The sequence below is a fragment of the Gadus morhua genome, chromosome 3 (assembly GCF_902167405.1).
Source record: "Gadus morhua chromosome 3, gadMor3.0, whole genome shotgun sequence".
In the NCBI taxonomy this organism is placed as follows: domain Eukaryota; kingdom Metazoa; phylum Chordata; class Actinopteri; order Gadiformes; family Gadidae; genus Gadus; species Gadus morhua.
This window is the reverse complement of record NC_044050.1, coordinates 15423386-15448592: the sequence shown is the minus strand read 5'-3', so window position 1 is coordinate 15448592 and position 25207 is coordinate 15423386. Positions and strand designations below refer to the sequence as shown.

The 25207-nt window shown below is 42.3% G+C and overlaps 2 protein-coding genes across 5 annotated transcripts; one reads left to right on the top strand and one right to left on the bottom strand.

Annotated features, from left to right (window-relative positions):
• The first annotated feature begins 1100 nt into the window (after positions 1 to 1100).
• On the top strand, positions 1101 to 10163 carry pkd2 (polycystic kidney disease 2). 2 transcript variants are annotated; one of them, XM_030352027.1, is made up of 15 exons: positions 1101 to 2070; positions 2241 to 2354; positions 3109 to 3242; positions 3388 to 3638; positions 3998 to 4222; positions 4789 to 5017; positions 5300 to 5470; positions 6015 to 6196; positions 6402 to 6522; positions 6933 to 7031; positions 7172 to 7293; positions 7536 to 7653; positions 7794 to 7954; positions 8401 to 8548; positions 8887 to 10163. In XM_030352027.1, the coding sequence occupies exons 1-15, from the start codon at positions 1629 to 1631 to the stop codon at positions 9085 to 9087; spliced, it is 2718 nt and encodes a 905-aa protein (XP_030207887.1). In that variant the 5' UTR covers positions 1101 to 1628; the 3' UTR covers positions 9088 to 10163. The 2 variants fall into 2 exon arrangements, with proteins under 2 accessions (XP_030207887.1, XP_030207886.1); XM_030352026.1 differs by having other exon boundaries at positions 7791 to 7954.
• Positions 9988 to 24566, bottom strand: LOC115540594 (ATP-binding cassette sub-family G member 2). 3 transcript variants are annotated; one of them, XM_030352029.1, is made up of 16 exons: positions 24348 to 24566; positions 22766 to 22998; positions 21472 to 21531; positions 21263 to 21377; positions 20813 to 20965; positions 20135 to 20292; positions 18517 to 18668; positions 18235 to 18336; positions 17617 to 17879; positions 15140 to 15222; positions 14253 to 14342; positions 14000 to 14124; positions 13677 to 13831; positions 13316 to 13405; positions 12389 to 12498; positions 9988 to 10908 (listed from the first exon to the last, which is right to left on the bottom strand). In XM_030352029.1, exons 2-16 carry the CDS (start codon positions 22975 to 22977, stop codon positions 10761 to 10763), a joined length of 2016 nt encoding a protein of 671 aa, XP_030207889.1. In that variant the 5' UTR covers positions 22978 to 22998; positions 24348 to 24566; the 3' UTR covers positions 9988 to 10760. The 3 variants fall into 3 exon arrangements, with proteins under 3 accessions (XP_030207889.1, XP_030207890.1, XP_030207888.1); XM_030352030.1 differs by having other exon boundaries at positions 24353 to 24566; XM_030352028.1 differs by lacking the exon at positions 24348 to 24566 and adding an exon at positions 24122 to 24324.
• Positions 24567 to 25207: the final 641 nt, after the last annotated feature.

Here is a 25207-nt window from a genome sequence, read left to right as displayed (position 1 = left end):
AATAGTTCCAGATTTAAATGCCTTGACAGTTGCAACATTTATATGAAATATGGAACTCAAGTTCCAGTTTATTGATTCCTGAAACTTATTATAAACATAATTTTATGTGTGGTATAAAGCATTTTAAGGCACAGAAAATAAAACAGAATTATTATAGCATAGAACAGAAGTACAGAGTTTCACCAGACTAACTCTTGAACATCGGCCTACACTGTTTCGATTGTTCAGTCGGTGTGAAAACGCTGTGGTTTGAAAACAAATTTGATGGGGCTTTGTTTCAGTCCAGCCTTTGACTGAATGATGCAGCACAAAACGTTGCGAAAAACTTGCTTGTTATATATTGCCACTAAATGTTCTGTCAATAGCAATGCGCTTCTTGTTTTGAAGTCTATCGAGCACAGCTCCATTGAGCACCGCCGAATGGTCAAATGATTTTCTCCATAACATAAAAATCGACCAACTCAAGAGTTTTCTCTACTTTTCATAAAAAAACACGAATGTAGACTAGTAGGCTATGTTAATAAAACATTTACATAGTCGTAATTAGAACTAGAGATAATGACTAATAACCATCATAATATACGTTTTATTAGATATTATCTTAATATTATAAGATAGTATTATAGCCTTTTTGTTTTGTTTTCTAATGTCAGACACATAACACAGCGCATCCATGGGTCAGACACCAGAGGCAGACACCCGCGCATCATGCCGGCCTATTCACTTGTTGCTATGGCAGCCGAAGAATCAAACAGATGTGGTTATGTAATTACAAACCCACGTATCCTCTTTTTTTTTTTATAATTCTTAGGCAATTGTTCGTTGCAATTTTTTTTTAACTAAAATAAAATGCTTGGTACAAAAATCCTTGGGTTTATATACCTTAGATTAAAGGAAATAAGAAATACAAAAACTTTGTCTTTCATAAGTTATGAATTGTATTGAAAGCCCACACCGAACTTTATTAAGTGAATCTTCATTGAACCCGCGTAATTGAGACGATATAGACCTACATAAGTCAAGGTTAATAAAAGTTTGTCCAATGTCCCATGTTGAGATCTATGACGCCATGACCTATAATGTAACCGGATTCCTCAGCAAATCAGAATCTGGGTTTTCTGCTAGGAACAGCCAGGAACAAGATGGCTGGCTCCAGACGAGGAACGCGTTTTACTTGCATTACATAAACAAGACATTTCCCCTGCCGCGACAATTTATAACGGTCCAAGTTTAACGGGACGGAAGAACCTGGGCAAATTAGGATGGCGCGTTTTGCTTCTGCAGACTTTTAGTTTATAGCCCGACGTCAAGTTATAGCCTACCAAACTCTGTGGCCAGGTCTTGGACACTTTTTTTTACTTTCTTCTTTTAACTATTGATTTGTTTGAATTCGTTTTGTGAGTAGTTTATTGTTGGCAACAATGTAGCCTTTAGTCTTGAGCATCTCCGAAATAATTTGTCAACATTTATATTTTGGACGTGTTCTCAGAAAGTTTGGACGGTTTTCTGGATGCGTTTCCTTCATAATGCGAGAAATGCAGGCTACTTTAACTATAGGCTAGACTGTCGTCGGGATTAAAGCCATCTTATTTTTGAGGTTGGTCGGTGCCCTATAAGGACACTTATCCATGGCGTCGACTCGAGTGAGATCACAACAATCTCAAACTGGCAGGAACCCCGCGGGCACACCTAGCGGCTCCGCGCCGCACAGATTGGACTCAAAGTTGGAGATCGAGATGGAGAATATCCAGCATCAGGACTTGGGCTTGGGAGGAATCATTGGTGCGCCGTCTCCGCCTTCGCGGCAAGCCTGGAGTCGGGATAACCCGGGATTCGAACCCGAAGAGGAGATCATGGAGGCTAACTGGCCGCCAGCGAGTCCGGGTAGGAGATCTGTTTCTACAGCCTCGAGCAGTAGTTGTAGCAGCGGCGTAGGTAGCTTCACCGGGGTCGGGGGCAGCGGCCACAACCAGCGCGGTGGACTGTACCCCTCATCCGCAGCGGATACCCAGCGGAAAGACAAGCACGAACACCGGAGCTGTATGAAACAGATACTCCAGAAAATCAGAAGTGAGTAGGCCACCTCTTGGATTCACTTTGGCTAATCTACCAACTGATATAAAGAACACCATCGCATTACTATTTAAAACATGTTAATTATAATAATAGTGCATTATTATTATTATTATTATTATTATTATTATTATTATTATTATTATTATTATTATTATTTGTTGCAGTTTTGTGGGGTACAGATCTGATGGAAGACAGTGACAGCAGCAGAGAAAGATACCTGAGAAACTTACTGAGGGAAATGCTAACCTACTTCAGCTTTCTCATCATTACCTGCATCTGTAAGTAAACACAGATATCATGCAAATGCCTGTTAATGCAAGTCATGCAAGTGCCTGTTAAATATCTCATACTACTTGGTACAATAAAAAAAAGTGATGGCAAAGTATTCAGGCACCACAGTCGAAGTCTGTTATGACCTAATGTTTCAAGAACAGTCAAGCTACTATATTGGTGACCATAAAAAAAAGTGACTTTCTCTACATCTAAATGAGTTATTCAGAAGCTGAAAAACGAACTTGCCAGGCATGTTACCACTCCAAGTTGCCTACTGTGCAAAAAAAGAAGCAATAGCTAAGTGTTTTACTGAAAAAAACCTTTTCAGTGGTGTGTATTGAAAGACTATTGGTGAAGTTTCTCCAGTCTTTTGAGGCTCCTACGGACGGTGCCAGCATGAGGTTTAGGGTGGATCAGGAAATGACTGGCTTATGACTTTTTCCTATTTCTTTTTTTATGTTAGCCAAGGGAAAAAAAGGGGAACATTGGATGGTTTTTATGACCTAATGTGTAGTATTAGAAATAACAATACAGATAGAAAATAAACAAATACATCAAATACATGACAGTATATTTAAATCTATTTCTGGAAGATAAGATAACACTTAATTCATCCAGATGCGACATTCAGGTATTACAGCAGAATATCAGCAAATCCACAACCAAGCTAGCTGTAGCTTTATACTGATTGTTTAGTGAACATTTGCATGTCCATTGCTTGCATTTCGCTGTGTTTATGGATGATTATCTCTTCCACAGTGACCTATGGGATGGTGAGCACCAACATGTACTACTACACCAAAGTTATGTCTCAGCTCTTCCTCGACACACCGCTGTCTACTGGGAACCATGCCACCTTTAGAAGTCTGTCCACCATGGAAGACTTCTGGAAGGTAGACCTGTCCCATCCAACTCCCAGCACATTTGCTCTGGGAGTCAAACATTCAAACCACTACACTGTCCTGCCCTCACTCAAAATGAATCTAAATACCATTTCTGTATATTCTAACAAAATGCTTCCAACTTTCTTGCCAACAGTTCACAGAGGGGCCTTTCCTGAATGGCATGTACTGGGAGGTGTGGTACAACAACAAGAGTCTCCCAGACAACCAGAGTCTCATCTACTATGAGAACCTGCTCCTCGGGGTGCCTCGTCTCCGACAGGTGAAGGTGCACAACCAGTCCTGCATCATTCACCGGGACCTCCGGAAGGAGGTGCAGGAGTGCTTCAACATCTACACCCCCAGCAACGAGGACACCAACCCCTTTGGGCCCAACAACGGAACGGCGTGCGTTGAAGCTTCACACATTTTGAAAAGTGTTGGTTTTTAAAAAAAATTAAATTCAGTGTTTAAATCCTACATTTGATCGAAAGAGTAACATGTAGCCTGGTGGCTCAACAGCTAGTTTAATATCCACCGGCAATTTAACACGAAGCAACCCAGGTTAAATTCCGACACACAGTCTCATGCTACATCTCATTTCCTGTCTTTTTCAACCCACTTTCTCTTCACTGTTCTATTCAAAAAGCCAGATTCACACCAAATTCAATACCCTCTAATTAATGTTGTAACGTATTGTATTTTTTGTATTATATAAAACAACTCCAGCTGTCCAAATGGTCATCTTCTCTTCGCTGTGTGTACAGGTGGATGCATACAGATGAGGGCCGGCTGAATGGGAGTGGGTACTGGGGCCAGGTGTCTACGTATGGAGGGGGGGGTTATTACCAAGACCTTTCCCGCACCAGAGAGGAGTCTGCCCTTCAGCTGGCTCTCCTCAAAGACAACCTCTGGCTGGACCGAGGCACAAGAGCCGTCTTTCTCGACTTCTCTGTCTACAATGGAAACATCAACCTCTTCTGTATTGCAAGGTAGGATTTTTACCCAGTTAGGACATTCCAGGCCATTAGAAAATGGCGGGAAATTTGCTGCTCAATGTGTAATTCAATAGAAAACCTAATAGAGATTGAAAATAAACAAATATATTATCAAATACACACTGGTTGTTAAGTGAACCTGTGCATGGTAGCCATAATCAATATCGTTTCGCTGTGTTTATTGATTAGCATCTGAACAGGTCGAGGCCCCTCAATCGTAGGCCTGGATTTGGTAGCTGGTGCTGAAAGAAAGTCTCCCTTTTGTCCAAATGTCACTGGCTCTCAGTGCCGGTTGGATGTCCAAGGAGGAGAAACAACACTTTTGAATGATGTGTGTCGCATGTCACATGTGCTAGGATGCTAGTTGACCTAATTTGCCATGTATCGCCGGTATAATCCTAACACAGAGGTAAACCATTTATCCAAATAATAATAATCAAGATCAGTCAAAATGTGTTATTACCATTCTTTTACCTACTATATTAGTAGTAGGTAAAATACGCAATTGTGTGATAAGAAGGCTGTGTGTCGTTAATCCGCTTTCTTCTTGATATGTTCAGGCTTTTGGTAGAATTCCCTGCCACCGGTGGGGTCGTCACTTCATGGCAGTTTCAAACAGTGCGTCTGATCAGATATACATCGAGCTGGGACTACTTTGTCGGGGTTTGTGAGGTGGCGTTCTGCATCTTCATCTTGTACTACGTGGTGGAGGAGGTGCTGGAGATCCGCATCCACCGTCTGCACTACTTCAAGAACCTGTGGAACTGTATGGATGTACTTATGATCATGGTGAGCCCCAGCAACGAGTCGTCTCTTTGAGGGAGGTCTCCTGTATTCAAGGCATCGATTAATGATAGAAGTTGAGAAGAAGAAGTTGAACCTGAATCTTAAAACAATTTAATCTTTTGTTATTAAAAGTAGTTGAGACCAACTTTTGATATTGAATCATAATTCAGACTGCAGGGCAAATATAATCCTCATGTTCTGTAATTCATATCTTACTTGTTGTTGCCTGTAACAACTACAGTGTCATAATTCATAACTTTTCCCCATGTTGTATTTCTATTTCAGCTGAGTGTGGTTGCTATCATAATGAACATCACCAGGACGTCCATGGTGAGCAACCTTCTCGGAGGCCTGATAGAGAATCACGACGCTCACCCCAGCTTCAGATCCTTGGCCGATCTCCAGGTCCAGTTCAACCACGTGGCGGCTGTGATCGTCTTCTTCTCCTGGGTCAAGGTGGGCCTCAGATCTCAGAAGCCTGCACACGATAAGACATACAGGAAGATCAAATTTGACAGTAGACTCCGGTCCTTCTCAGCCTATAACAAAGCTTTACACAAGTCGGTGGATGGAATGTTCCTTGAAGGGATGGGTCCTCACTCCTCACAATTGATGGATCTTCAGAAGAAATGGGTCTTCAGAAGAAATGGGTCTTCAGAAGAGATGGGTCTTCAGAAGAGATGGGTCTTCAGAAGTGATGGTCTTCACTCTTCAGAAGTGATGGGTTTCAGAACCAGTGATGGGTCTTCAGAAGAGATGGGTCTTCAGAACAAGTGATGGGTCTTCAGAACCAGTGATGGGTCTTCAGAAGAGATGGATCTTCAGAAGAGATGGGTCTTCAGAAGAGATGGGTCTTCAGAAGAGATGGGTCTTCAGAAGAGATGGGTCTTCAGAAGAGATGGATCTTTAGACTTCTCTGAAGCTAGGGAGGCATACTGCACTTCAGGAGCTAGGCAGGTCTGTGAATTTCATTACTATGGTGCTTATTTGTCTTTCTCAGCTCTTCAAGTTCATCAACGTGAACAAGACCATGAGCCAGCTGTCCAGCACCATGTCCCGCTGTGCCAAAGATCTGGTGGGCTTCGCCATCATGTTCTTCATCATATTCCTGGCTTACGCCCAGCTGGCCTACCTGGTGTTCGGCACCCAGGTCAACGACTTCAGCTCTTTCAAGAACAGCATGTATGTACAACTACGCTGATTTTGTCGCTTATTTGGCTGTGTTCTCTTTTCTTCTACTAGGGTTCACGATTGCATCCACATTATTGTATTAGGGGCTATTGTATAAGCGGACAGAGGCATCCACAAAATTTCGTCCACTGCAATATATATCCTCTTGCCAAAAGGCTGTATAGGTTTTTTATGTTTGTCTTGTTTGTCCGTGTAGTTTTACCCAGTTCCGCATCATCCTGGGAGACTTTGAGTTCTCTGAGATAGAGGAGACTAACCCTATCCTGGGACCAGTCTACTTTACCACCTTCATCTTTTTCATCTTCTTCATCCTTATGGTGGGTACACAATGTTCTCTCTTTGTCTCAAAGCATTTTCATTTTTTATAAAAACATGCATTTGTCATTCATTCAATTCACCCCTCGAGGAGTAGATACGTTCAGAGATTTGGAGGTTGGCTGGGTATCAATTGACTAGGAAGCTTTCTCCAATTATGCCGAACCAAAAGGTTTGATTCTGTGATTACTCCCAACTGCGCATTCTCACAGAATCTTGTCCATGCCCAATTTTGAAACGGGTCTACAGGAAGGAGGCGAGTTGAACAAAACGCATAGTTGCTTTACATCTCAACAGAGACAATGCTAACAATTATCCTGGGTTCTTAAAAAACAGGCTAAATCCTTAAATTAACCTTTATTTCGATTTATTCGATTATAGCTTCATTATAATTGCGTTATCTTCACTCCAGAATATGTTCTTGGCCATCATCAACGACACATACTCAGAGGTGAAAGCAGACATGTCCCAGCAGAGGACGGAGATGGAGATGACTGATCTCATTAAGAAGGTAAACCCCCTCCTCCCCTTCCAGGTTACTTTATAGGAGTGTGAAATCGAGGCGTTGGTGACGATCTTCTTACCAGAGCCCAAGGTTTACCTGACGAAATTAACTATTCGTACTCTGGCCCTCTGCCCGGTTCCTCCCAGGGTTGTAACAAGGCCTTGATGCGTCTCAGGCTGAAAAAGACAGCTGTGGACGACATCTCCGATAGCCTGCGTCAAGCTGGAGGAAAGATGAACTTCGATGAGCTCCGACAGGATCTGAAAGGGTGACCACAACCTGACCGACTTGTTCTTGGTTGCAGGATAGCGTTGTCGCTAGGGCACGTGACTCCTAGCCATAAGGTACTGGGTTTGATCCCCCGATTTCCCTAGTGTACCTTTAGGCATCCTAGAGAAAGCTGGCCAAACCCCTTCCCCTGCTCCTAAATGACCCATTCCATGTGAGTTGCTGCTGACAATCGTGTCTGCTAAACGACTAAAGTATCCTCCTTCATTCCTCCACGCACAGAAAGGGGCATACGGATGCGGAGATCCAAGCGATCTTCGCCAAGTATGATCATGACGGGGACCAGCAGTTGACGGAGCACGAGCATCAGCAAATGAGAGACGACTTGGAGAAAGAGAGAGTGAGAGATCATCTCTTTTTTTTTTTTCTACTTAGAATTCCTTCCTGAGGGGCCATTTGTAGATTGATCAGTAACCACTGGGTAGAACTCGTATGTAAACCCGCAGATGATCATTGTGTTGTTCCCCATACACTTAGGAGGACTTGGATATTGAACCCAATTCGCTAGCGAGACCGACTAGTGGGAGGAGCTTCCCCCGGACCCAGGAAGACTCAGAGGAAGACGATGACGAAGACAGCGGCCACAGCTCTCGTCGCCGTGGGAGCAGCTCGGGGGGAGTGGCCTATGAAGAGTTTCAAGTGTAAGGATTTCAAACGGACCAAAACGCAGTGTGCTGTAACTATTAGAAAAAGCTCTATTCCATTAAAATGTCTCACTCCTGACCTTGTAGTTTGAAAACACAATGATGCTCTCAGAGATCATTTATAATTGTACAAAGGCAATGCCCACATTTTCTGAATGTTTCTGAATCCATTCACTGTGCAGTATATACCACAAATATACCACCTTCCAGATCAATAAATATCAACTTGAGCTTTAACTGGTCAGAGAAATGGACCTCCAATATTACATGATTGACTAAACGAGTAACCTACAGCCTATGAAGAGATCAACCATTTGCTGTTGGAAAACACAATAGTGTTACATTCTGCCCAAATTGTCATTGTTTCTTCATGACGGACCTCGCATACAATATGACTTAGAACAAGGAGGACTAACACACACACTGCCTCTCCGCGGGCTCAGGCTGGTGAGACGCGTGGACAGGATGGAGCACTCAATCGGCAGCATCGTGTCCAAGATCGACGCGGTGATCGTGAAGCTGGAGGCCATGGAGCGGGCCAAGACCAAGAGGAAGGATGTGCTGGGAAAGCTCCTGGACGGGGTCATGGAGGTGAGGGCCCGGAGCTAAACTAACATTCTGTTCATGCTCAACACACAGACACAAACACAACACTTTATTAAACAAATCATTACGTTGGTAGTGGGCTCGCTTAGATTTTGTTCACCACTGTATCATGATGTTTGTGTACGTGTTTATTTTCTTGTAGATGTATTTTAAGTGTAGGGAAAACTGATCCGTCCCGTCTCTTTAACATGTTCTTCGGTCACACCAGAATAAACAGACTACACAGAATACATCAATTCTTTACACATGTCATGAAGTGCTTTAGGTTCTAAACCTTCAAGATGAACCCTGATCTCTCCGTCTAACCCCCTCGCGGCAAATAGGACGAGAGGATGGGCCGTGACTCTGAGGTTCACAGGGAGCAGATGGAGAGGCTGGTCAGGGAGGAGCTGGAGAGATGGGAGTCCAACGACACGGTCTCCCAGGTGGGCCACCCCCAGACCGTCACCCCCAGGCCCCGCCCGCCCTCATCGCTCTCGCTCGACGGCGCAGAAGCTGCCGCCAACGGGAGCGGCCATATTTGAAGACCTGCGGCGACCATTTTGGACCTGTTTTGGAATGCGTTTTAGCAAAGAGTCCTATCCCTCTCTCTCGCTCTTCTTCCCTGAAATGTCTCTACCATCGTCATTGTTCCTGCTCATCGGAGCAGCCAAAGGGATTATCAAAGGTTTATTCTTGGCTTTTTTTCTTGCAATCACGTGTATTTTATGTAGCCATATAAAAGACTTTGACAGTGGGTGAAATATTGAGCTGTGAATGATGTGTATTATGAGGTACGCCCAAAGGACATAGTCAAAAATTATCTTGATATTATTTTTCTTGAGAAAAGCAAAACAAGATACTTGTTATAAAATGCCTATAAGGTGAAGCCATTTCAGTATTAAATGCAAAAATGGAAGGCCAGTTGATGCAATATCACATTTTACTTAATTTACTTTAATAGCTTTTATTTAAAAAAACTGAATGCCTTAATTATTGTTGTATATCCATTGTAACATTTGACCAAATGATTAAGCATAACCATTGTAGTATTAAATGCAAATATAGAACATTTTATACAATTTCCCTAGCCTGCAAGCTTATGTTAAATTTTAAGTGTTTAATTTGCTTTAACAGCCTTTATTTAAAAAAAGCTGACTTACTTTTTTATTATTGATGTATACCAATTGTAAAATTTGACCAAACGATAAAGGGAAATAAGTGTATTACATTTGAATAGTTGATCAAATCCTCCATCCTACAAGATAATTTCAGTCAAAACCTATGCAGTTACGACTTATTAGATAAAATGGCTTATTATATACCATTTTTAACTTTCCAAATATCAAGCGAGGATTTAATTAATTGCTTATTTTGGTGTCTTATTGTATTGTTAACATAGATTGTGGAACTTTGTCATATCTAATCACATTGTATTTGTATTATCCACCACTTCAGTTTATGATACATATTGTAACTTGAAACAAACTTCAATTTGGAGTGCATCTAGTGTTCATGGGAACCCCATGCTTTTATTTTGTAAGTGCAGGCCTAATGGGCCTTATTATTGTAGCTTGATTTGTATACATTCCTTTTTCAAAATAAAGTGTTATAACATTCATCTAATGCTACACTTAATTGTTTTTCTGTTGTATAGATAGAATTTCCCTACTGTAAGAGAAGGCAATCTACTCGACTTTAAAAGTCTGGTTATCTATATATTGTATTTACCTACTGTTGTGGAAGGCCACTAGACTAGAATATGTCAAATGTCATATAGATGGTAATTTCCGAATGTAAGAAAGGCATCCACTAGATTATAAGTGGTTGAATACTTGGCAGTGAGGAATTTTAATACTGATTATAAAATCCTTGACACATTTAAGAACAAGGGTATAAACATCTACATGATTTAAAAAAACTGTTTAACAAACTTCACATACAAAATGCTAATCAAGAACCATCGAAATGGCTACTAAACTGCAGCAGATGTCATTCAAACAACTAATACTTTGACTTTTCTGTGACCATAACATACTTTAACAATTTAGAGAACAATGCAAAAACATTTAAAGAACAAAACAGAACAATTCAGGTATTCTTCACATATAAAAAAGGATCTAAACAAGTGCAGCATATAGGCATGTTTCCTAAGGGGCAAGAGATTTGGAAGAGACTGTTGGCTAACTGCCACTTCTACTCTACCACAAGGACACTTTCAGGTGAATTTCTTGATGAATCTGAGTTTGAGATAGGCAATGATAAGGAAGATGGCCATCATGACCGTCAGAGCCAGGTGGTTTTCCCACATGCCCCAGTGGCTGTACTTGATGCCCAGGTAGTCCAGTTGCTGCTCCCCAGTGCACCTGCAACAACGCAATGCAGCACTTAGACATGTTACCACCACTAGTTAGTCCCTTAGCAGCAGATGGGCTTTCATCAAAAAGTGACTTTCATAAAAGATTCAACATAACTCATATCAATGTAGAGTTGGTAGGAGGTAATGCATGTTACTGGAAAAGGCTAAACAAACTTGATTACTCTTTATACACTTTTGTCCAAAGCAGCACACAAAGTGAAGACAGGTAATAAGGAACAGGTGTAGGTTCGGCTTTCTTGCTCAAGAATGCCTACAGGTAGGACCAACATCGGGGAACCCAGTAGCTCTGGCCTGTTAGGCCCACACACTAGCATTAACAAAATTAACTTTAATATGAAACCCTGTAAGAAGTTCGATTTGTGTATCCCAAAAAGCAAGTTTGATAAACTACAATAACTCAAGTCTAACCGGGAGAGGCCAATTCAGAGAGGTTGGAGGGTGACTAAAACCATAATACCCTACCAGGATTAGGGATCATCAGCTTTTGTCACCGTGAACAAAGGAATAATAATCTTTCAGTGCTAATGAGTGTACCGAATTAGCAATGGCATGAAAACTACAGCAGATTTGGAATTTGGCGAAAGGAGGAAATTTGGAAATGAATGCTATTAAATTGAATTCAAACATTTAAAAAAATGCTTATCATTTAAATGGCTTGGCATTTGATTTGAAATTCTGGGAGAATTTGACATTACCCCGAGAAGGATTAAAATCAATATCTTGCCTCATATGCAATATGAAATGACACAAGAGTGGAGAAAACACAGTCTACTGAAGAGACTTGGTTCTTAGAAAAGTCGTCCTATGTTCTATGCCACCAGGGTGTACTAATATTCAGGCCTGGGGACTTAGGTGACTCAAAGCAGGATCAGCCGGAGAGATTCAGATAAACAAAGCATCTATACGGTTTGTTCAGGGACAGATTACACCCCTGGTGTGAAGAGACTGTACAGTTGTCTTCGGGGCTTTAACAACAAGATATGTAAATGACACATGCATGACAGGGCCTGACACAAAGTTAGAGAATGTTCAGACGAGGAAATTGATAAATTAGATGATATGGTAAAAGAAAATCCCAGAATAATGAAAACAACGGAAGTTGGTTGTTTGTGAAACCATGTATGGGCATTGATGGATAACAACCCTGCACTGGAGATTATGGAGGAATCACAGCAGCGAGCATACGAAAACGGTGTGCTGAAGCTCGAAAGGCAGGTGTTCTGCAGACCAACTCGGCTTTTGTATTACTTGAATAAAGTTCTAAATAACTATAATTTATTTGGCAGTGACCTGATCCCCTTCCTTGAGTTTAAATTTCTACAACAATATTTACATTTTGGTTGATATTGATTTTTTCTTTCAAGACCTTCCCTCACACTATTTTTGGGAGGAAAAAGCACATAATTATAATATCATAATTATATCATGAATTCATTCCCATTTAATTTCCGTAGAGCAACACTCACACTTGCCCAGCGGGGGGGCTGCTGTGATTCCCAGGAGAGGAGGAGTTGGTGGTCCAGATGTCTTGAGTGTCGCAGAACCGCAGACCCACAAACTCATTGATCTGGAGGGCCTGTAGAGAGAGAGAGCACATGGATACTCTTTACCGTAATTACAAGAATATAGGCCACATTGTACACAAGCCGCACTTGCTAACAACTAAGGATTGAAAATAACCAACCTGTATATAGGCCATACCCATGTGAAGGCTGCAGTAACAAATCCCACATATAAAGTAGATCAAATCTTACCCGAAGGACCCCCACGGGAAAGTTGCAAAGACAAACAAAGAAAATCTTTTGATATAAACTTTATTTTAAGTGTTTTGCATTGAAAAGCTGCAGATAACAAATTAATGAGTCCATGAGAAGCCTTTGAAATTCAATGATTCTGCGTTATTCAAAAGATTTCTATGTGATTGGATAGTGTCCAAAGCTAGCTGCAGACCAGTTTCATGTGGATGCAAGAACATTTTATCCAAGGTTGAATAGGTGCCAGAAAAACAATTTTGTTTCACAAACAATCTAGCCTAATACCGGTGATTCACCACCATGTAAAATTAAAATAGAATTTGACATGGTCAGATTTAAATAAGGCTGTTGAGATGAAGACATTTAATTTCTAAAACGGTCAAATTGGTTGGCAACTTTTTTTTATAGAAGGCATCTGGTTCAACCTGTACCAGTGGTGGATTACCATTGTGCTGATATTTATCATGCCACAGACTTTCTGGAAAAGCTACTGTATTGGTATAGAATACAGGGCATAATCACCGCAGAGCAAAATCACTGTGTTGCAAAATCGGTGCAGAGCGATTTTGGTCACACCGCAGTCATTTGTCTGATAAATGTGCAGAGGCCTAAATTCGTGTTATTGTATCAGTGACTGACCGCCAGGCCATAACGGGGTATGCTGAAGTACTTCAGCCAGGCCAGCCAGTCCATGATGCTGGGCAGGTTCACCAGCAGCCCTGAGAAGATCTACCAGACAACAACACTCAAGTGATTAGCAACCACAGCACACACAAAAATAAACAATGCAATAAAACATAGCGAGCCAAATCCTCCACACCGACAGAGAGAGAGAGATGGAGAGAAAAAGAGGCCGACAGACAGCCCAACAGAGACAGACACACACACAAATTAAGGCAACCATGGCACACACAAAATAAAGAAACATTTCAACACCAACTGCCTCAAATCCCAACTCCCTTCCTCCAAAGTACATCCATCTTCATCGTCCTCATCTCACCATCATGAAGACGAAGGAGATGGTGATGAAGAGGTTGGCCAGTGCCACCACACTCTGGTCGGCCGAGATGGCCATGGTCATGGAGGTGGCCGTGTACGACACCAGGGTCACCGTCAGCATGAAGATGAAGAACGCCTCCACCGAGACCTGCAGCCCTGCATTACATTTTTGTATATTATACTAGTGTGTGTGTGTGTGTGTGTGTGTGTGTGTGTGTGTGTGTGTGTGTGTGTGTGTGTGTGTGCGCGCGCGCACACACACACACGTCTGCTCAGTGACTGCCAAGTGTATAGTAAATAACGAGAGAGGTAAAGAGACGGTACCGATCATGAAGTAGGAGACGACGCTGAAGATGGCCGCGGGGATGGTGCGCAGGACGAAGATGTCCGACAGGACCTTGGACAGGAAGTACACGGAGACTCTGTAGTATCCGCTGATGTACTCGTGCCTATTGGATTCATTCAATGATATGAATTATAATAATAGGAACAATACGTACAATTATTTTTCACAATAATGGCAAAATAAATGACGACATGTAGTTATACTTTACAGATCGAAAACAAGCAAACATACATGAAGAGCTTCCTCTCTGAGATGAAGAGCTCCGCGGCCGAGACGCTGCTGAAACACTGGTTGGTGGTGATGAAGAACAGAGCGCCCATCCTGCACGAGGACACAGGTCAGAGGTCACAGGGGCGGCTGCTCAACAAGGGAAGGCTTCATCAGAAGGTTTCAACAAATGATGGGTCGATGTGTTTTTTGCATTTTTCTGCAAATATAAGCAGCACGTGCATTGGGACTCAAATGATGAAATCGGATCATGGTTGACTTTTTATTGTTTGCCATTCAATATATTTGATGGTTTCACCACCACACTGCGGAGGACCCGCTGACCTTACTGCAACGCCAGTCTGTGAAGGGCTGCATGTTTTGACACCTGCATGCGTTCTGACCTTTGCATACAAAGGACAAGCACGTTAGGTGCGTGTATAAGCTGAACACATTAGAATCAGTTGAACTCTCGACGAGTATTTAAGGTCAGTATCGTGGAGATTTATTGAGACTAAATCATGGAGGGAGGAAGGGGGAAGAGAAGTAGTAAGAGTAAGAACTCTGAAGGGAAAATGTTGGGCTCTGTTGGCTAGTGACTAGTCTGGGTACCAGGTTGTGCCCGAGGGTACTGATCAAAGCGGTGCTAAGAGGATTAGTGATGCTGGAATTTATATTTACATTTAAAGACCTGGAAACCTGGGGAGGAAGGGGATCAATACAAACGCACAACGAAGCATAATGATTAAAACAAGCCGCAACAAAATGTTTTCCGTTAACATTGCTAACAAGTTCGAAACCCAGGAAGAGATAATCCACAAAATGTCAAAACCACATCAATATTCTCAAAACCCTGAAATGGCGAAACAATAAAGTTTCGAAAAAATACACAGATATATAGCGTTTCCCACCTGTTCTGGATGCCACTCTGATCGTTCTTGACCCCAAAGAAAATGGCCCCTACGATGAGTGCCAGGAAGAGGCTGACTCCCACCTGGTCAGACACACAGAGACACACAGACGAGGACATTATGTGGATGATGCTCATCAGACAAATGGTGAAAACAACACATTGGCATTATTTAGTTTGAGTGGAAAGTGAGATGATCATTTAAAGGTAGGGTATGTAATTTGAAACAAACTGCGAGAAGAGGAAACTTTGGTCACGTCGGTTTCGGAAAGTTCCTAAGAAACTTTGAAACTATCCGACTGTAAAAATGTCACCCCTCCCCTCAGGCCTTCCTCCAAAGCGACTTCCACAAAACACGTGAGTAGCTTGCTAGCTTTAGCAATAGGTCTGCATAGCAATACACGCACTGACACGCATTGCCTGTGAGCACACGCAACCGTGGAGGCATGTAGACAAGACAGGAACGCCATCCAATAATTTCATTTGGGCAAAATAAATGACGATTTTATTACAGGCCTGCGACAGCCACTGATAGCAGATATTTATTTAATTGTCAGATCATATTATTAAAATTGATTGTGGTCATGATGTAAAGAGAGTTACCAAAAATATGACCAAAAAAAGCCTCCAACATAAATTGCCTCGAGGGCTTTAAATAGCCATTGAACCTACCGTTTCAGCTGGAATTCGACTTTAAAAAAAAGTGGGTTTTGGGGTAGAGATTTAGGAAAGAGGGAGGCTCGTTATCGTTCTGTGTATGAAAGGCGCCACACACTGTAGCGTTTTACTATACGTGTCCGAAAAGCAAAACTTTCTCTCAGACGCAGGAGTCAACCACTACCCCAACAGAGCTCCACACGTCCACACAAACCACGCCGCCGTCGCTCCCTGCTTGTGACGGCCGAGTACCTCGGAATATTCACTCAGATGTCACAAGAAGAATGTTCACATTGTGTTTTGGGGAGAATGGAACAAAAAACAACAAGCCAAAGATCTTACCCCATTTTCCTCTAAACAGGGACTTATTTCAGAAATAGTGATAAAATGTCATAGCTTTCCATGTTTACCATCATTTAGCACAAATGACCACGTCAAAAAAAACTAAAACGGTTTTGGGTTCACTGGCTCTGTAAGACCGCTGACCAACATGCCATGGCTTCGTTCGTAGAGGCAGGGCGGGGGGAAACGGGTTTGATATCCTACCTGGGACGACCTCTGACCTAATCAGTTGACGGGGTCAAGGCGACACAGGGGTTTGGCAGGGTCGTGTGATGCTGCCCAGCGGAGGGTGAAGTCGTCCGCCAGACGTGCCCGGCGGGGGGGCGAGAGGAGAGCGGGGGGACGCGTCTCTAATCCCAGCGAGGCACCTCATGACCTCACTGAGTGGCAGGGTGGGGGGGGGGGGGGGGGTCCCTGCACGGTTCCCAGGGCAATAAGCCAAAAAGGTTCAACCTCATTCCCCTCAGCTCTTCATGTGGAAGAGGCCCCCCCCGCCACCCCCTCTCGGTCATGTGATGGCCCCCAGCCTTGGGGGCCTCTGATGGGGCTGATATGATATCACTTCAGATCCCCGGACTCAACAGCCAAGGGCCGGGTCACAACAGTCACCAAAGCCGATTAATGGGGCGCGGACCCCCCCCAACGGGATTACTCAGACTCTTATTTGGGGCCAATTAGCTGTTAATAATGCCTAAAGTGAGGAGACTTTTGGCGGTACTTCAACGCCACAGGAAAGCTAATGAGGCTAACCCCCCCCCCCCTGATCCTCCTTGCAACACTCCCCCTTCCTAGCCTCCCCATAACAACCAGATCTCCGGTGTGCCATGTTCTCGGATGTTCATCTCTTTAACAAAAGGTTCTGATCTCCATGCAACAGAATAGGTTCCCAGGTGTTGGCACTGCTCATGGAAACCGGGAGCATTGACAAAATACAAGTTTTGAAAGAAAAACAATCTTTTCAGTTAGTGCCATCCATTCATTCAGTCTTGGCTCAGGGATCCAAAACACATCAAATTAAAAAACAAGTTTGTGAAACACAGCAAAACCTTTGGATTGGACTCTGGATCCCCAATGCAGGATCTGTGTTTACCAATAGATAAGCTACAAGAGATAGCACTCATAAACTACTGAGATTTGGCACTAAATTAAAGAAACGGACAAAACCTCTTTGTACTCTATAATTTGGTCTCATAAGAGCGTCCCACAAAACAGACTAAAAGGATTTGCAGCCAGGGGCAAAACCTTTACCATCTGCGGTAATGATAACGTGTTGTAGCAGCAAAGTGTGGCACAATGTGCACACTTCACTTGGCAGTGTCACTTGAACATTGATATTCCGGTAGATGTTGAGCGCTTACGCAGGTATAATATTAGAAAAAGATAGGTGCAGGTGCACAAAGGTATTAAACCATCAGACCTTAAAGATGGGGTCACAGGTGGGGTGGGGGAGGTGGACCACCAGCGATCCCGAAGCCTTACCTGGGCCACAGAGGTCTGAGGGTTTAGCAGGAGGTTCCGGAAGGTCCTCTTGAGGACCCAGTGGAGCTGGTGGCAGAAGGAGCTGTTGTAGGTGACGGTACGTGCGGCGGCAGCGGCCGTGCAGGGTGCCTTGCGGTGCTTCCCCTGGACGATGCGCTCCAGCTCGGCCCGCGTGGCGGCGGAGCAGCTGCTGGTCTGGTAGTCCTCCACCAGGCGGTCCTCCACGCTCTGCCTGCAGCTGCGCAGGTCCTCCACCGCCACCTCTACAGGGAGACACAGGCAGGGGGGGGGGGGGGGGGGGGAGACAAGGAGAAGGGTGACTGTCATGGGCCTTAGGCGCCTGGTGGCCATGCGCATTCTGTTCCCCCCCCATCCCAGCTAGGGCTTAGGACGGAGACACGATGTGAACGACGACCACGAGAATGGTGTTCACGGCTAGAGTAAGTTTTGAGTGATAGATTGTGTTAGAAATTAAATTGGACTTAAAGACGTGAACAATCATCTTAAATCAGTATTCATATCAACATCAATGTTTTTTAACCAGTAATGCATTCGTGGTTAAGAAAGAAAAAGTATTTTAGTGAGTGCGTGTCTATATGTGTGAATGTGATGCATTACCTTCAGTGCCTTGCATCGTGGCAAGAGTAGAAGCGTGGTAGTCTCCATTGATCACATCCAGGAAGAAGTCTGCAGGGTTGTTGTGAGGCTCACATGTGTAGCCTGGGAGAACAGATGTTATTATGGTGAATGAAACTTCATGATGAACAGCAGTCAGCCCATCATCTTATACAACCCATTGGCCTCCAATAAACATTTGACCACAACCATGAAAGGTCATGCATCCCCATGATAAAGTGCTTAAAGTTGGCATGTGGTGTTTCAGATAGCGGTTTGAATCACCAATATTAGTGAAGTAGTCCAAGGTGTCGATTGAGGGTCCATGGTAGACCATCTTGCCTCCCACCAGCAGGGTCAGGGTGTCAAACAGCTTGTAGATGGAGAAGCGCGGCTGGTGGATGGACATGACGATGGTCCGTCCCTGATTGGCCATTCTGCAAAGACAAAACCAACATGAGACGCTGGCACGTTATGCCTTACTTCAAACATTCAGCAGTTTCGATTATGAAAAGTGACCTAAAGTGAATTTTAAACTTGTGTCATTAAGGAGCAAATAGAGGTGAGGGCCTCTTGCTCAAGGAATCCGGCTGGTTGATTGCAGACATTGGTATTCAAACACAGAACTTGGCCATTACACTATTCTGCCCCTTACAAAAACTTGTACATGCCTTTATCACTAGTAAGCTTGATTACTGCAATGGTCTCCTTACAGGTCTCCCAAAACAAACTAAGGAAGCTTCAGCTTGTTCAGAATGCTGCTGCTAGAGTTTTAACAAAGACCAAAAAATTTGAACATATTACACCAATTCTTAAATCGTTACATTGGCTTCCTGTAGGTCAGAGAATTGATTTTAAAATCATGTTGCTAACCTATAAATCCCTACATGGTTTAGGCCCAAAATATTTAACTGATATGCTTCCACTACATAAGCCTTCTAGAACAATAAGATCTTCTGAGACCAATCTGTTAATTATCCCCAGAGTAAACACGAAACATGGGAAAGCAGGATTTATTTACTATGCAACAAATAGGTGGAATAAACTCCCTGAGGAATTAAGACTTGCCCCAACTCTGAGCACCTTCAAAACAAGATTGAAGACTTTTATGTTTGCTTTAGCTTTCTGCTAAATCTTAAATACTTTACCATTATTTTACTAAAATGCCTTTTTAACTTTCAATTTAATTTTCTCACTTTCTTAAATACATTACACTTTCAATTTTACTTACTAAAAAGCCTTTTTAACTTTCAATTAAATTTTCTATTTTTACCAGAAAGATACATGATCTGATACCAGAGAGAAAGGATAAGGGTTACTAGAATCCGGGTTGGAGTCCCAGAGAAAGTACCAAGTTCCTTTTAGGTCGGGTTGGAGTCCCGACGCGGATACCAGAGAGACTGTTGATCTGATCTTAAATACATTGCACTTTCTATTTTACTCATTTCTTTGCATATGTTTTCTTTTACTTATCTATTATTTTATTGTATAACAATGTTTATATGTGAAGCACTTTGAGTCTGCCTTGTGTATGAAAAGTGCTATATAAATAAAGTTGCCTTGCCTTGCCTATAGTTAGGTACACAACTGCTAAGTGCAAATTTCACATAAAGTCTTTCAAATAGCATACAGTACCGGTATATACAAAAGATATTTACTCTTGAACCATTTTTTTCATTGAGCAGAGGTTCTGTCCAAAGCAGTTCACTTTTCTGTTTATTGTGGCATACATGTCATTCATAAGAATGTCATCCACAACCCTCACCCCTACACTATCCTGACCACAGCCCAGAATACCTGCACTCAAAAAAAGTGACACCCTATCTTAAAGCATGGGAAAGGATGCTATCTGCATATGTGTACTGCTCGTTCCCAGAGGGCGGAGGGAGGTCCTGGTGAAGACCTTTTGAGCAGCAGCAGGACAGAGTTGGCGGTGCTGGCGTCCAGGCCGGTGGTGGGCTCGTCCAGGAACAGCACGGACGGGTCCATGATCAGCTCCATGCCAATGTTGGTCCTCTTCCTCTCCCCCCCTGATATCCCCCGGATCATCTGGGTGCCCACCTGGCGCACACACACACACACACACACACACACACACACACACACACACACACACACACACACACACACACACACACACACACACACACACACACACACACACACACACACACAAAGAGGGGAGGTGAGGAGACAAGGAGGAGATTGGGTTAGGGGATAAGGAGGGATAAGGATATCAGAGGCGATAAGAGGAGTCAAGGATAGAGAGGATTAGGAGAGAGGGAATTAGGGATGAGATGAAGACAGATCAGGTGAGGTTAGGAGATGAGTCAAGGATCGATGAGATTAGAAGAGAGGAGGGATGAAAGGAAGACAGATGAGGAGATATGAGATTGGGAGAGATGAGATAAAGGAGTAGATATTAGTTGTCAAGGAAAATATAGATATTTTTTCATCATTGGGAGAAAGTAAGGAGATAGGAGATTGAGAGTTTAGATTAAATTATATTTGTATTAATAGGATCCCAGACATGAGCCGGAGAACTGAGATGATATTAGGAGTAACGGCGAGAGTGAGTTACCTTGGAGTCAGCCACCTTGGTGAGCCCCAGCTCTCTGATCAGCTGGCAGACCCGGGCCTCCTTCTCGGCCCGCGAGACGGAGCTGGGCAGCCGCAGCGCTGCGGAGAAGCGCAGGTTCTCCCTGACCGTGAGCGTGCCCATCACCACATCGTCCTGCGCGGGGTGCGGTTTAAAAGGGGCGGAGAGGTGAGCAAGGGGAGCTACTGTTGTCCTTGCATGCTAGGCTCAAGTTGTTTGTGTCAACCGACAATAATGTTCATGTTTATATTCCGTATTTACATTTCTACAACCACATTTAAAACAAACAAAAAAATAATCATACAAGAAATAAACCATTTATGTTTAACTTGTGAATCATAAAAAAATTAAATAAAAACGATAATTATATTGATGGTCTTAATGCTTACACTGACATGCACAAGATACTGTATAATTATAATAATAGTCAACCTGAACCACGTAGCCTGACAGACACTTGAAGTTGGGCGGCTGAGGCACTCCGTCTATCAGAACCTCTCCGGACAGCCCCGCCGGATCCTTCCGGGCTGCCAGAATGTCCAGGAACCTGCGGATGACATCGGGGTAGCCATGAAAGTGGTACCACGTTTCCATGTTCGTAAACAGCACCGTTGGTTTGTAAAAAGCAGCGTCGTACTTACGAGGATTTCCCGCTCCCAGTGGGTCCCAGTATGGCATTCAGCCCGGGTCTCATGACCCCACTGTGAGAGGAAACATTTACCAATTATTATAATTAATATTATGACGGCGGCAATACCTGTGTATATGGCCCAGGTACTATTACAACCGGCTGTCCTATTTGCTAAACTTCATTCCAACCCCCTTTTAACCATCTAGCCTGTCTTCCTTCCCAAATTTTGGATGGGATTAAAAAAACATGTTCAAACCAATCATATCATATCCTAACACAGAATAAGTTGACATTAACCAAAATATGGTGATAAGAATATACATGCATTTACAATGTACATCAAATAGTCTAAATGTCCAACAATACATATATTTAAAAACAAAAATAGCATTAAAGCTGATACATCACAAAAAACGTTTCCGACAAAAACATTGGAAAGATGGAAGAGATTTTGGGGAAAGGACACAATGTTTAATTTGACTGCCTGGCAGGTGGCCCTATCATTTAGTGTAGAGAGATTATATGCAGGAACCCATGCTTAATATCACATAATTAACACCAAGGCGGGAAGCGGTCCAAGATTGAAAAGATGCCTTCTTCTTTCATGGGAAATGTCTGGTGTGTTTAACACATGTTTAAGAAAATAGTCAATTTTCATGCGTCAGTTTAGAAACAGGATCTGTATTTGAAGAAGTATTTTTTATTCTGTTGTAATATTATTGATGTTCTGAATCTATTTGAAGTTGGAGGGAGAAAAACAGTGATAAATATTACACAATAATTATTATCATTAAAACACATTTCTAAGAAGAGAAAATTGCTCATTACGTTTTATTCTTGGTCTCTTAAAGACCATACAAAACGTTTTTGAAAAAAATGACTAAGAGAGAAAGCGTGAGAGGGTAAAGATAAGAGAACGTGGGATGTTACAAGGATTTGAGGACAAAGTGGTTTGAGATTAAAGTTAAGGTTTGATGTCATAGATGCTATTAGATGGTTAAGGTTAAGATTGATCGAGGAGGTTAAAATCATTTGAGGAGGTTAAGGTAATTTGAGGTTGAAGTTGTTGGAGGAGATTGCGGTTAGCTGAGGAGGTTATAGTTTGTCAAGGTTAATGATTGGGTTGAGGAGGTTAAAATCACTTCAGGAGGTTATAGTTTGTTGAGGTTTGAGGAGGTTAAGGTTGAATGAGGTTCAAGTTGTTGGAGAGGATTTCGGTTAATTATGGAGGTTATAGTAAGTCGAGGTTAAGGTTAGGGTATCTGTTGGGTTGAGGAGGTTAAAATGGTTTGAGGAAAGCGTACTTGAGGTCCACCAGTATCTCCCGGGTAACACGGCTGTTCTTCCCGACGCAGAAGAAGCCGCTCTTCAGCTGGACTTTGTACTGGATGTTGTGGAAGCTGACGGTGGCGCTACAGGGTGTAGAGCTGAAGGTTGAAGTGGGACCCTTCAGTCCGTTTTTGGGGCTTATGTCGTCCAGCATGGCGACATTAATGTGGCCCACTTTCTCGACCATTTTTACACCACCGCTTATATCCTGTCAAGAAATGAAACTGCATTAATACAGCCTGGCACGCACAACTGCATCCAAAGTGATTAACAAGGAAAACATAACAATTCATAAAATGTGTTTAACTGCATAAGTTTGAATTAGATTTGAGATACAATTTAACAATAAATAAAAAGATGATACACTTATGGCTAAATAAATAGCTTGAAAAGTAATTCTCCCAAGATTTAAGATTTAAATAGATGTGATCACAAAACCTGGTCAGTTGCCATGTTCCCATGCTTCGACTGAAACTTTTTGATACCAATATTTGGCCGCTTTCAAACATGGGCATGCAAGCCCCTATAAAGTATGACATTTTCATGCAGAATTTACCCATATTGATTACTTTCTCCTGGCTCACCAGTCCCCCCTCCCCTTATTGCTAACCCATCTCTAATAAAAATAACAATACAAGAGCCTAACCAAATAAAAACAGTGCCAACTTTTTTGACCTTTTACACCTTCTTTGGTCAAGCATATTTTCATTGGTCCAGTATTAACCAATTTCCAATCCAGCGGCTGAACTTGGCGTCTTTCATGTTTTTGGCTTCAAAATTATAATAAACATACTTTGCTAATGTTCTTGAAAATGGAAATCAAATTTCTTAAATTTGGCAGGGCGTTATTGTCAAGTTTTAACTGTGGATCATATTTAATTCAAATGTTGCCAACATGCAGGACCAATCAATCAATTGATTAGTATAATCAGTAATAATTATTTCCCATATAGTCTATATCCAAAAAGCTAAGTGTAGCTTTAAATGTAGATGTGCCATATATTAGTTAATTTTAATTGTTTGTAAAACGCATACCAATCCATAACATTGGAATCCTACTGTAAACAAATAGGAACACATACTTTGAAGTAATGAGGTGTTGAGAGTTAGTAAGCAAATAATGTGTTAAGTTAACTTTACTGTCTTGCAGTTAATTAGAATCTTCAGAGTAAGGTGGTTTAATGTTATATAGGGCATATTGTAGGTTATGTTGGTTTTGCCACAAAAGAGTTGTAAATAAAACGATGCTGCTTTAAAGCAGCATTTGCATGCATCATTGCTGTAATCATAACTTTAAAACGCCAAGTCCTTTAAGAGATCGTGGTACTTACGTGCTTGAGTCTTTCTGTAAATAACCAGCCCATCTATTCTTGTTTCGGTCACCGGCTCACAACAATGATTTAGGAGGATTTCTTATGTAAAACAGTCTTTCTAGTATTACATCCATGTGTAATGTTAACTTGAAGTCCGGTGTGAATTAAAGTCAAGCGCACAAATAACGCAAATGATTACAAACTCAACCCCAGCTGTATTTGAAGATGTAACACGTTCTCTTACCAGACCTCGGTTATTCAATCAGAGGGTCTCCTTGTGCCACGCGTTCCCGGCTAGCCCTTGTGTGTCCTCGGCTGTATACCTCAGTGCTGTCCGACGGTGCTGGAGGACTCAATGACGAACAGCTCCCCGAGGCTGGGCCCAAATAACATCAGGGCATGACAGGAGCGATTACAATCAAACACACACTCGTGTACGAGATGTTTTGAACCGCTCACTTGACCCCCGAGGGTCTGACCGCTTGCCTGAATGTAATTTGATTTGCTGCTGTCGCCACATTTTCTAACTAATTTTTGTCGACTACCTCTTTAAGATTATTCCTAATATCAAGTAATGTGGGTGAAATAAACTTCAAATGTATAATTATTTGAGTAGCCTAATGTCATTTGCCAGGCAGTTCGGACTGAAGTCAATAAGAGAATGTAGCTTGTATTTTTTTGTAAATTCACTTAATGTATTATCTTGAATTTCAATAATAGCCTACTGGCTTATTTGGGATTGTAATAATATACATAGCGGTATCTCTAATTTGAAAAGGAAAGTCCCAAATAGTTAATCGGGACATTAACTAAGCCCACAAACCTTGGCATTGCTTAACTCATAGCAATTTTCACTATTGTAATTTGTTTCAAGGAAAGCAAGATTAGCGTTAAATATGCTGCCAAACACATACGGCCCACGAATAAACTGATTTATTTTAATTGATTATTCTACTTAAAGAGCAAGGCCTAAACAAAAAGCCCATAATTAGAGAATAATCCAACACTCATTCCTGTGTGGATTTTAGGCCTATAGGGTTGATATTGTGAGAAAGCATTTGTATTTATTTGTAGTTTAGAACAGAAGACTGAATTTAAAGATTT